Here is a 13,265-nt window from a genome sequence, read left to right on the forward strand (position 1 = left end):
GGTGTTCCCTCCCCCTTCGAATAAGATGATTAAACCTTTTGGATGGTTTGCTGGGTGACCTCTCCCTTCCCCCTGGGTCTGGCTGAAGCAAAGGCCACAGACCTGCTCCCCCTGGGCCCCGGCGCGCCTCTGATCCCAGCTGTCAGCACAATCAATTATTCTAGATATTCCTAATAACTGCACCTTTATTACTAGCCAGAGGATTCTTCTTCTACGCAGCAGACAGGGGGAGTCGGTGCTAATGGTACGGTCTGTTCCCACTTTCACACACTGAATGGCGTCAGGTGGGGTCTTGCATACCTGGAAACAGTAGCAATGTATTTCCGATGCGGAGGGCTGGGCACGTGGGTGGCCAGAGTGAGGCAGTGAGGTTCCTGGGCCCGCGGTCGCAACAACGTGTGTGGCGGCCACTCAGCTGCTGAGGCTCAGTGTTGTTTCCCAAGCGAGCCTCCGACTTCCCCAGCTTGCGTCCTGGCAGCCAAGTGGTGCGACTGCATGGTTGCAATGAGCGGTGTTCTGGCGTCTCGTGCTTGAAGCTGGGAGCCCGGTGCAGCTGGTGGTCGACTTCCCTTGCTGTCCTTGATGCTGAGGTGCATCTTCTGGTCCCTCCATGTGTCAGTAGCCATCCCAGGGCTCAGCTGATCCGGTACTGCAGCCGACTTCAAGTCTATGTGGGTAGCCGTCCCGTAGCCGGCTCCTGCAGCACAGATACACAATGCGCCCTGAATGTCCAGTAAGCCCCCCCCCCCCCCCCCCCGCCTCCATCCTGTAAAAAGGAGATAGTGCTGTGGGAAGGAAAGTGGATAGAAGGGCCAGAGTGCCTGTGTGTCACGCAGCCCTCTTACGGCGCTTGTATTAAAAAAAAGTCCTGCCTGACTTTTGGCAGCCGGGCGGGGATTTAAAACACCCGGGCGGCCCGCCCACCTAATTAGGCCTGGGGAGAACACTGTGTATGAACAGATTGTGCAGGTAAGCTCTTATACCACATGGAAGTAGTAAAATTGGCCAATCAAAATTGCATGTGTGTGTACCAGGCTTTAGCATGGACATTAACTGCTTTCTGGACTCACCACCTATCATTTGCCCAGGTCTGGATGAAGAAAGAAGAGCCTGTGGTGACCAGTCCCAGCGCAGTGGTGGCCTTCGACAGCTTGACCATGACGCCTGGTGAGGGATCGCTTGGTAAGTATGGTGCACTGCTTTTTACCCACTGCCACTTCTCATTGGATGGATTTTTATTTATTTATTTTTTGTTCAGTCACTGTGGGCCTGATTTGCAAAACTTGGTGAGCATTGATAAAGGATACCACAACCGAAGGGTTGTGGTAAAAATGATTGCAGCACTGTGTAGGTAGTAATCAGCACATACCTGCTCATCCTCCTGCCCCCCTCCATCTGCCGCCGTTCTCACTCTATACATGCCGGTGTGCGGCGACTTTACTGAACTTTGCCCCGGACATACTGCGCCCTGTGTGCGCAGTATGTCCTTCCCCCTTCACTTCTGGCCAGCGCACAGTGCGAGACTCAGAAGCACGCTGACCCCTCTGTGCTGCGTGTGCGCTCCATTACACCGAGCGTCACATGCTAATCATGCTGCAATCATTTTTACCACAACCCTTCGGTTGTGGTATCCTTTAATGGGGGAACAAATCCTTTGTACTAACTTTTATTCATATTGTAGATATTGCTGCAAATGCTCGGGCCTCCATCTTTGCCGCATTGATGGGATTGTGACCTAAAGCACAGATACTTACCTATAAAGAGGGAAGTCTATGGATCCTGCAGAGTTTTCCCATGTCCTCCTCCAGATCTTCCCCGTTGCCCAGTACTCTCTTGAAGTCCAGGTCTTTGCTCCCCTCTGAGCAATAGCACCTTGTTTAACCTCCTTGGCGGTAACCCCGGCGGTAGTTCGGGGTAAGCCGCGCAGGAGGTTTTCTCCGGCCCTGCTGGGCCGATTTGTTTAATTTTTTTTTTTGCTGGACGCAGCTAGCACTTTGCTAGCTGCGTCAGCACACCGATCGCCGCCGCCCCGCGCTCGATCGCCGGTATCCGTCACGCCTGGCCCCCCTCCCCTGGGCTCGCTACATGATATAAGAAAAAAAAAAAAAGACTGCTGCGCTCCCTCCTGGCTGAATTTTTTTACCGCCAGGGGGGTTAAAGGTAACCTTAAGTCAAAAATAAAAAATGAGTTTTACTCACCTGGGGCTTCCCTCAGCCCTCTGCAGCTGATCGGTACCCACGTAGAGTCGCTCTGATGCTCCTGGACCTACTTCCAGTTTCGCCGTCACAGCCGTCAAGCTGGGAACGCGAGTGATTCTTCGCGTTCCCAGCTACAATAGCACCCCCTATACTGCTATTGCGGCAAGGAAGGGTGCTATTGTAGCTGGGAACGCAAAGAATCACTCGCGTTCCCAGCCCGGAAGTAACCGCCGGTCCAGGAGCATCAGATCGACTCTACGTGGGTACCGATCAGCTGCAGGGGGCTGAGGGAAGCCCCAGGTGAATAAAACTCATTTTTTATTTTTGACTTAAGGTTACCTTTACTGTAAACCTAAAGTCAAGTAAAATAATGAGATTAACTCACCTGGGGCTTCCCTCAGCCCCCTGCAGCCGATCGGTGCCCTCGCAGCCCCGCGCCGATGGTCCGCAATAGCAGCATAGGGGGCGATATACAGGCTGGGAACGCGAAGAATCACTCGCGTTCCCATGCCTGTCGGCCGGTGACGGCCAAACCGGAAGTGTTCACCGGCGGGTCCTGGACCATCGGAGCGGGGCTGCGAGGGCACCGATTGGCTGCAGGGGGCTGAGGGAAACCCCAGGTGAGTTAATCTTTTTTTTTTTTTTATTTTTTTTTTATTTGACTTTAGGTTCACTTTAAGGGACCCAGCAGAAAACCTCATAGGGAAATTCTGCTAACGTGATTGGGTGGACGGCACCCTCTTGAACCAGGGCTGTGGAGTCGGTACAAAAATCTTCCAACTCCGACTCCACCGTTTCTGAAACCACGACTCCCACTCCAACTCCGGGTACCCAAAATTGCACAGACTCCGACTCCTCGACTCCGACTCCTTAGTCTAATACTTAACAGGGCTGTGGATTTTGTACAAAAATCATGCGACTCCTGACTCCTCAGTTTCTGAAACCACGACTCAGACTCCAACTCCGACTCCACAGCCCTGTCTTGAACTGCTAGGTTTCAGATGTAGTAAACTACCCCCCTTCTGTAATTTGAAACCACTATAATATAGTAACTGAATCAGGAGGCTCTACATGTGCTTATCAAATATATGCAATACAAAACCGCTTGATATCCCCTATTAAAACTCCAATTAAAACCATAAAGACAGGAGGGGAGCACTCCATCACACTTTTCCACTTATCACCATCAGGTCATGCTCAATAGTGGTCACTCAGCCTATGCAAACCACATTGGCCACCGATATGGTTGATAATACGTGGACCCACCACCTCACTTGGTTAAAGACGATCAATTGGGATTTATTTAGTATTTAAAAGTGTACAGAAAAAGGGTAGTCGTAGGTAAGCCAGACATCAAAGTTTATATCACACAGAGTTCAGGCCGAGATTTACCTCACAGGAGTTGCAGCGAGGGACATGCTGGGAGCTTGGGGCTGGACAAAGCCCCCGGTAAGTAGCACTTATTTTGCTTTATAATTGCCTGATAACTCCTTTAAAGCATATAGTATACGGCCTTAGGCCCCAGATTCAGCCAGGCCTCTTAAAGAGACACTGAAGCGGAAAAAAATTGTAATATAATGAATTGGTTGTGTAGTATGGATAATTACTAGAACATTAGAAGCAAAGAAAATATTCTCATATTTTTACTTTCAGTTTTTATAGTGTTTTTATAACATTCTATCATTCTCAGTTTATTGTATAATTTGCAGTTTATACACTACTCAGCATTCTAAATGCTTTTACAGAGCAGCCCAGCAAACTTTTGACCTGGCTTCTGGCAGAGAAAAAGAAAATAGTGACTGACACTTGAGATAACAACTTCAGAAGAGGAGCTCTCTGCGTCTTTGAAAGTCTTGGAGCTCAGTGGCTTTTTTGCATAGATAACAGGAGTTTCTTAACTCTTCCTGTATTGGAAACAATATTAGACACATATCTCTGCTCCTAATGTTTTATTTCTTAGCTGTACTACACATATATTTTTTTTTCCACTTCAGTGTCTCTTTAAGTAAATAGCTATACAGTTATGTCAGAGAAACTGAGAAACTGATTGAAAGTCCTTTACATAGTGCACTTACCTGGTTTTGTTGTCCACAAGGGATATTGCGGCCCGAAACTGCCTTCTGACTCACACCAGCAGTGGACGTGTGGCCAAACTAGTTGACTTTGGAATGGCATGTGACATTTACAGGTAAGAATCTAAAGTCTGAGTATTACGCTGTGGTACCATCCTGATTTATAACTATTACCACTAGGGCTTGTAAACACAAGTATGAAACAGGTGCATACTCGTACATGGAGGGAAGTGTGGGCCTAAAGAGGACCCTGGTCAGCGGTGGGGTTGAGGATGACATGGGAAGCCTCTGGGGCAATTTCTAGTTGCTAAAAAGTTAATCTGTGGATAAGATAAAGATATATCTCTTTTGCAAAAAGATATGGAGGCTGCCATATTTATTTCCTTTTAAAACAAAACCAGTAGCCTGGCAGTCTTCCTGGTCCCGTGTCTTTAATATTTTAGCCATAGACGCTGAACAAACATGCAGCAGATCAGGTACTCTGACTCAGGTTTTACTGGATTAGCCATATGCTTGTTTCAGAGTTTTGACTCAAGATACTACGTATGCCAGAAGAGCAACAGGACTGCCAGGCAAGTGGCATTGTTTACAGAGAAATACATTTGGCAGCCCCCATATCACTCTCACCTCGGTTTCCCTTTAAGAGAAAAGCTAATTACATAACTGCCTGTCTTTTTGTATTGTACCATGTAACCTTTTTATAATGCTCTGTCTGGAGTATTTTTTCCATCTCGCTGTCCCTCTCAGAAAATGCGTAAGATGTGTGGTTGTTTTTTTTTTTTGTTTGTTTTTTTTTCCTTTAGAGCAAGTTACTCTCGAAAGGGAGTGCCTGTTAAAGCGGACCCAAACCAAACAATTTTTTTTTTATTAAAAATATTTAGTTGCACCACTCTGACACATACAAAGATAAATAAACACTCCTTCAAACCTATGAGCATTTCAGTGCATGCTTTTCACCCTTCTCTTTTCAACTAGGATTATACTGGGGGCAGCCATTAGCAATTCCTCCATTGCCGGACACCACCTACTCCACCAGTTTGCCATTTTTTTCCCTGGCAATTTGGAAGGAAGGGAGGGGTTCCTCCAATAAATGTAAAATATTTTATATTTGTCATCATGCAGCTGAAAAAAGGCTGCTATTTATTATTATTATTTAGAAAATAGATTTTTTTTCTGAAATCTTATATTTTTAATTTGGGTCCACTTTAAGTGGATGCCACCTGAAGCCTTTGTAGAAGGAATATTTACCTCCAAGACCGACTCCTGGTAACTAATACACTGTCATTTATTCACTACCCACAGGGCCGGTTCTAGCTCCAATGGGGCCCCAGTGCAAAAGTAACTTGGGGGGGGGGGGCCTTGACCCCTCCTCCTTCCCCAACCACTGATGACCCCCCCCCCCCCCGTCTCCATCAGACTGGCCAGCTGTGCTCCCCAGTGTTAGGTAGCCCCCCCCCTCCTCCAGTATAGATGGCCAGTAGTGTTCCCCAGGATTAGGTAGCCCAAAATAGATAGCTAGATGTGCCCCCATGATTGGGTAGCCCTCCAGTATAGATAGATGTGCCCCATAAATAGATAGCCTCCCCCTCCAGTAGAGTTAGCCAGATGTGTCCCCATCCACACATGATTAGGTAGCCCCCCTTCCCCCAATATAGATGGATGTGCCCCCCAGGATTAGGCAGCCCCCCTCTCAGAATAGATAGCTAGATGTGCCCTCATGATTAGGTAGTCCCCCCCCCCCCAGTGTAAATAACTAGATGTGCCCCCATAAATAGGTAGCCCCCCTTCAATAGAGGTATCCAGATGTGCCCCCCACATGATTAGTTAGCCCCCGATCAAGATAGCTAGAGGTGTCCCCTGGATTGAGTTGCCGCCTCCTCATATGCAGTGTGGTGGGCATCGCAACAAAAGGACCAGGATACTACTCCTCTATCAGCGTCGTTGGGAAGTCTAGAAAGGTTTCTCCACTTCACACAGTCACGGCGTCTCTTCTCAGAATCCTCCAGTGGTGCAGTACTGAGGCGCCACTAGATAGTAGCAGAGAGGAGACGCTGTGACTGAAAGAAGTGGAGAAGACTTTCTGGACTTCCCAAAGACGCTGACAGGTGAGTAGCAGGCACGTGCAGAGGGGGGTGCTGAGGATGCTCCAGCACCCCCCTTTTTGTAAGATCCACTAATGTGGCCCCTTCACACTGAACTTCCTTTTTGTAGTGCCTGGAAAGTACTTAATGGCCGGCAGCAAGGTTGCCAAGCGTTATTTGGACACATGTACTTAAAAATTGACATTGTTTTAATGTTGAGGCCAGCTCTGCACTGTCCCCCAGTGCCCGTCTCTTTTTCCCCAGTCAGCACCAAATTGTGGCTCTGTGATTGGTCAGAGCTGTGTGGATGCTCCGCCCTCCTTCTTCCCTCCTTGCTTGCATCCTCGGAACAGCTACACTCACTCACTGTACATCCCAAATGCACATGGAAGGAATGCTAGAAGGAGAGTGTCACGATATGAGACTGTATATATCTGTGGAAATTTGTTTGTACAAACTGATAAGCTCACACGTCTTCCCTGTTGATAAAACACACTGCACAGGGCAGATCAAACAAAAGCATTCAGCTTCAATGTGCAAGTGCAGTCCGGCTAGCTAACCAGAGAGCAGAGACCAGCAGCCAATCAGCTCCTCCCATCTCCAGCGTCCATGTGTTCTCTCTGCCCTCTCCATCTGCTGTCAGTGCAGTTGCTTTCCCTGGTGGGTGCTTTGCAGGTAGGGACATTACTAGCTACTCAGACAGTGTTTTGACTGAAAGCGTTCCATAGGCTGTGGCAACTCTGGTTGCAGTGGGTATTTTTACAGCTTAGTTTTTTGTAGTTATGGGAGCCTCCTTTGTTTGGGGGAGATCATGAGTGTTGGTGATCTTATTAAAATCCCACAGTTAAATTCCAAACTTTTGTGGATGAAAGTTACCCTTCCCTGCATCACATATCTCGAATGGTGAAGTGTACCATCTGTAGAATTGGTTCTAACTAGCAAGAGAGGACCACCAGACACCAGGGTTTACTTTATGTGGGAGGAAAGGTGGCCATAAGATGCCAGGGTGTGGTACACCATATGTACAATTAAGGCATGGCTAAAGGTGTGGCAGGGGCATATGTTAATGTGCCTCTTTGCTGGCTTCAAAAGTTGAGAGGTGTGCAGCTGTCACTGCAGCTCGTCCCCGTGGAATGGGAAGTCAGGCCATGTTCCGTGTGACATCACAGGCTGCACCTGGCAGATGTAGTCACAGTCTGCTGGGTGATGTCACTGCTTGGATGGCCCCCACTAGTCCTACCAACAATGTTATCCTCATTCCTGCAGGTATGTGCCCTGTGCCCACCTCACATGACACTGAGGTCAGGGATTTCCTGGGACAATGAGCCTGAGGAGAGCAGTATTATCTCCTATAATTCCTCACTCCACGGTCTCTTCGGCTGATGCATCTGGCCAGTAAATGTATTGGAAGGTGCCGGGGAAATAAATCAGCATTCCAGTTTTTAATTATTTGCCAGTGGGTCAGCAATGCCCATAGGAAATCCACATGAGCACAGTATACAGAATAAATAGTGCCCTGGCTGGAGCATGGTCCTGTGTAGTCTGGTAATTTAACAAAACTGGAGGGGAGGTCTCTGCAGGCCTGAGACCCCAGCTCTACTCATCTACTACTGTACTTCCATTACTAGTGACCCCCTCTTCCCCTAATGGATTCTTCTATCTCATGGGGTACTGTGACCTTACATTAGACTATAGCTATGGTAGGATTAGATTGTGAGCTTCTCTGATGAGTCAGTGACATGACTCTGTACTCTGTAATGTGCTGCAGAAGATGTCAGTGCTATATAAATACATAATAATAATATGGTAGGACATTACACTATAACTATGGTAGGATTAGATTGTGAGCTTCTCTGATGGCAGTCAGTGATATGGCTATGTACTCTGTACAGTGCTGCAGAAAATGTCAGAGCTACAAAAATACATATTAATTATATGGTTGGACATTAGACTAGGGTAGGATTACATTGTGAGCTCCTCTGAGAACAGTCAGTGACATGACTATGTACTCTGTAAAGTGCTGCAGAAGATATCAGTGCTATATAATTACATAATAATAATAATAATCTGGTAGGACATTACACTATGACTATAGTAGGATTAGATTGTGAGCACCTCTGAGGACAGTCAGTGACAGGACTATGTACTCTGTAATGTGCTGCAGGAGATGCCAATGCCATATAAATACTAAGGAATAATAAACATTATAATAATGTACAGTTTAATTCCACCTTCAACTCTCCTTAATATTTTGCCTCTGACTCCTGTTGGTCCAAAAAATTGTGTTTTTTGGGTCTTTTGTCAGTTAAAATTTGGTTGGCAGTAAAAATTTGGTTGGCAACCCTGGCTGGCAGCTGCCCGCCGCTGTCAGATCTGCAGGCCAGGGATAGAGTCACAGAGCCTAAAGATCTTCCTGTTTTTACCACGTCTTTGGGGTAAGACGTAATTTGCCTGCCAGCTGTTGCTGTGGCTGAATAGTGTACTGGTTGTGCCTCTGACACAGGAGACTAGGGTTCAAATCTTTGCTCCTCCTGTCCAGTAAGCCAGAACCTATTTAGTAAGGAGCCCTTGGGCCAGACTCAGCAACACTGCTACTGCCTACTGAGTGCCCTCTAGTGGCTGCAGCTCAAGCGCTTTGGTCGGACAGGAGAAAAGCTCAATATAAATGTTATTGTTTTGTTTTATAGTAATTTGGCCTCAGTCTTTTGACGGCGCCCAAAATACTGTCTGAGCACAGCTAAAGCCAATTGCTGCTTTGGAAAGAATGGGGAGGGAGGGTGGTAGAAATATTCAGAGGCCCACTTGCTGCTTTCTTGGGGGGAGATGTGAAAGCAATTCTGGTGATGGCAGCACGTATGGGGGCTTTGCTATTAACTGCTGATATGATATGAATGGATTACACAAAATCAATTGAATTTCAGCGCCAGGGAATATGTTGGAGCTTTATAAAACAATAATAATAATAATAATAATTTCAGAATCGTAATTTATGCATAGATGTAATTGTGAAAATGTAGTCATCATAATTACCAGATTACGATCATCACGTTTGAAATAGGGCCCCTTTTTTAAAATTTGAGCACCCCCCACTTAAGGAGCCTCTGCACGGCCCTGGTGAGTAGTACCCTCAGGGACCCTTCTGTTGCTCTGCCCACCGCACAGCACATTGGGAGGAGAGCACTCGGGGAGCTCCTGCCTGCTGCTGGCTACCCTCCTTTACCCACACAACTTATGCCGCATATCTGCGGCTGACCAAGATCCACTTGCTTGGGGGGCCCTTATGGACTCTGGGGCCTGGGGGCAATTGCCCCACTTGCCTGTATTGTAGCGCTGGCCCTGACTACTAACGCTTCTTTTTCTAAACACAGCTATAACTAGGACTTTGACTGTCTGCCATTAAGTGGTTAGGATTTTCTGCCACCACCTGTGACATATCAGATCATAGTGAAAGCTGCTAAGGTGTGTGTGTGTGTGTGTGTGTGTGTGTGTGTGTGTGTATTAGTGGTTATTAAATGAAGCTGCATTCAGCATCCTCACTAGAAGGAATTTTTTTCCTTAATAACTCCAGGATAACAAACACTAGCCGAGAAAAGTACCAGGGAAAAGTATACCACACACTGGGTCCGTATGGACAAGCCCTATAAGTACATAGACATACAAGCGTATCACTTGTTCAATATAAATTCTAAAATAGATGAACATGGAATCACATAGTTATGTGTTTTCCTCAGATGGGGTTACTGATACAGCTATACAGTGAAAGCTGCTAGATATGGAGGTCTTTGCTGATCCCCCACACTCCTGGCGTCGCCTATCAGAGTATGGTGTAGCTATTCCATACAAAATGCACAATCAGACCCCACTGACACTGAAAGATGCACTCCAAAAAACTCCTATCATAAATGATTCATATTACAGCACTTGTACTATAGAGCACGATCCACTTTGTATATACCTCCTTTGCCATTCTGAATGTATGCACTGTTACCTACTGAGAACTCCATATCTGGGCTACTAGTCCCCTACATTTATGATAGGAGTTTTTTGGAGTGCATCTTTCAGTGTCAGTGGGGTCTGATTGTGCATTTTGTATGGAATAGCTACACCATACTCTGATAGGCGACGCCAGGAGTGTGGGGGATCAGCAAAGACCTCCATATCTAGCAGCTTTCACTGTATAGCTATATCAGTAACCCCATCTGAGGAAAACACATAACTATGTGATTCCATGTTCATCTATTTTAGAATTTATATTGAACAAGTGATACGCTTGTATGTCTATGTACTTATAGGGCTTGTCCATACGGACCCAGTGTGTGGTAACTCCAGGATAACCCAGGTTTATTCAAAAGGAAAATGTGACTGCAGTCCCAAAACCTTTGGATTTTTTAAAGACAATCTTTAAAAAATCCAGTCCACATTAACGGTTTCGCTTATGCTATTCCCTGTGGATTCTCAAAGATCACTGGAGATGTCCAATACTGGAGATACTTACCTAAGAAGAGGTGAGCCACTGGATTCTCCAGAAACTTCCCTCATTTTCTTTGAGACCATCACAGTTGCAGGGACCCTCTGAAAGTTTGTGGCTGCGCTCATCTTTGTGTAAGAGTACAGTTGTCCTGCTCATACATGGTGGGGGAGCGGGCTCCACTTTAAGCAAGGAAAAAATAGGTCAAGTTTGCTTTACATAATATTAGTCTTTAGGCCATAAAAGTATAGTTAAGACTTCCAATCTGTTACAGGTTCTTTGGAGTGCTGCTGTGGGAGTTCTTCTCATTAGTATATATGCCGTACCCATGCAAAATCAACCAAGAGGTGCTGGAATTTGTAACGAGTAGTGAACGTATGAATCCCCCCCCCCCCCCCCTCCCAAAAGATTCCCCAGGACTAGTGTAAGTGTTTCTTCAAGTTGAGGGCCAGTAAGAGCCTCTCTGGCTGATGTGATTATAAATAGTGTAACACAGGGCTCTTCCTTTCATTGTTTTGTTACTGACCTGAATGAAACCAAACAATACCAAAACTGTCTGGAAGGGGTTCAGTGCTTCATTGCTATCAGCAGACCAGCACGGGGCAATGGACTGTAAAAGGGGCAATAGCTGTTTCTAAAGTGTCCTGAACTCTGGATCACCTTTTTTCTTTTTCTTTATTTATTTATTTTTTCCCCATTTTTTTTTTTTTTTTTTAATAAACCTGAAGTCGCATAAAAAACGCAAGTTCGATACTTACCTCAGTAGGGGGAAAGCTCTAGATCATGGGTGCCAACACTTTTTCGGCTTACGAGCTACTCTAAAATTTGCCGAGTCCAGGAGATCTACCAACATTTAGGTAGCTAGGTATAGGTGCTTTCAGTATAGATAGCTAGGTATAGTGTAGTTAGGTGCCTTCATTATATATAGCTAGGTGTAGGGGCCTTCTGTATAGGTAGTCAGGTACAGCATGGTAAGGTGTCGGTGCCTTCAGTATATATAGCTAGGTGTAGTGGCCTTTTGTATGGGTAGCCAGGTACAGTATGGTTGGGTGTCGGTGCCTTCAGTATATATAGCTAGGTGTAGTGGCCTTCTGTATAGGTAGCCAGGTACAGCATGGTTGGGTGTAGGTGCCTTCAGTATATATAGCTAGGTGTAGTGGCCTTCTGTATAGGTAGCCAGGTACAGCATGGTTAGGTGTAGGTGCCTTCAGTGTATATATAGCTAGGTGCAGGGGTCTGGGCCACTTACCTCCCTCCAGTTCCAGCGGGGTGTCTGGGGCTTGTCCTGGTCTCCCCTCCTTCAGCCGCGGTTGGAGTGCAAATGGGCGGATAAAGGAATGCTTGGGTGAAGGGGGTGGCAGGCAACGTGCGTGGATGCAGTGTGCCCAGCGCCGCCCCAGCTATGACGTTGCGGCTTCCTCCACCGCCTTTCTCCTATTGGCTACCTATCCTCTCTGCCTCCTCCGATTGACCGGCAGCAGAATCTGACAGCTGCCGACCTCAAAATTTAATGTGACGCGGGCAAATGGCCGCGATCTACCAAATGGGCAGTAGCGATCTACCGGTAGATCGTGATCCACCTATTGGGCACCCCTGCTCTAGATGGTTCTGAGGCTTTCCTGATCTTCCAAAGGCCCTCTCCTACAGCCTTTCGGCTGTGCTCCCCTCCATGTACGCAGGTGCCTGTAGTTGTGTACGTAGGTGCAGGCTCACAGTACTTCCGGCGCCTATGCAGTATCACGGAGCCACTTATGCACAGCTTTTATCTTCGTGCATGCACAGCTTTGTGCTACTGCACAGGCATGGCCGTCCATGTGCCCCTGCTCGTACACTGAGGGGAGCGTGGCCATGCAGAGGAAGAGGGACACAGCTGGCAGCAAAGGTGTCATAAACATCAGGATCCAGAGGCTTCCCCCCCTACTGAGGTAAGTATGAGGTTTTTTTTTTTTTTTTTTTTTTTTTTTAAGCTTTAGGTTTACTTTAAATAAAAATTGTTTGTATGTTCTTCTCTGTAGCATGATTAGCTACTTACCTTTACTTTGTCTCTGTCAGATCCCATTCCTCAGATATTGCACTTCCTGTTTGTGTCCTCTAAAGGTGCCCATTAACGGTACAATATTTTACTTAGATATGATCCCAGCAAATCTAATGATCACAAGTAATCGGTGGGTAATTATTGATTGTTCCCATAAACTGATTTATTAGTGTGCTTTCTCTCTTCAGTTTCGATTGTAAAATCAAACATTCATATAGACAAAATTCTGTATACCAATTAATCATAGAATTGTCTTATGTTGATTTTCGCCACATACTGGGTGGTTTTCTATACAGTTTGATCTTTAAAAAAATCAGATCGCATGATCACATCCGAGAAAAAGTGTTAATGGGCACCTTTAGGTAGGAAGTTGGAATATCTCAGGAAATCTAAGAGCAAGTAGTGGTGGC

General features: G+C 46.3%; 1 protein-coding gene across 12 annotated transcripts in view; it reads left to right on the plus strand.

Moving 5' to 3' along the window:
* The window catches only part of LOC137521131 (leukocyte tyrosine kinase receptor-like), a 353,345-nt gene that overhangs the window by 3,828 nt on the left and 336,252 nt on the right, over nucleotides 1-13,265 (plus strand). For all 12 annotated transcript variants that reach the window (XR_011022052.1, XR_011022054.1, XM_068239973.1 and 9 more), the window contains exon 2: nucleotides 1,089-1,182. Coding sequence is in view for 10 of the 12 variants with exons in the window: in XM_068239973.1 (XP_068096074.1) it covers nucleotides 1,095-1,182 (88 nt within the window). In the remaining 2 variants the exon portion in view is untranslated. The remainder of the gene's footprint in view (nucleotides 1-1,088; nucleotides 1,183-13,265) is intronic.

This window comes from Hyperolius riggenbachi, chromosome 6 (genome assembly GCF_040937935.1).
Source record: "Hyperolius riggenbachi isolate aHypRig1 chromosome 6, aHypRig1.pri, whole genome shotgun sequence".
Classification (NCBI taxonomy): Eukaryota; Metazoa; Chordata; class Amphibia; order Anura; family Hyperoliidae; genus Hyperolius; species Hyperolius riggenbachi.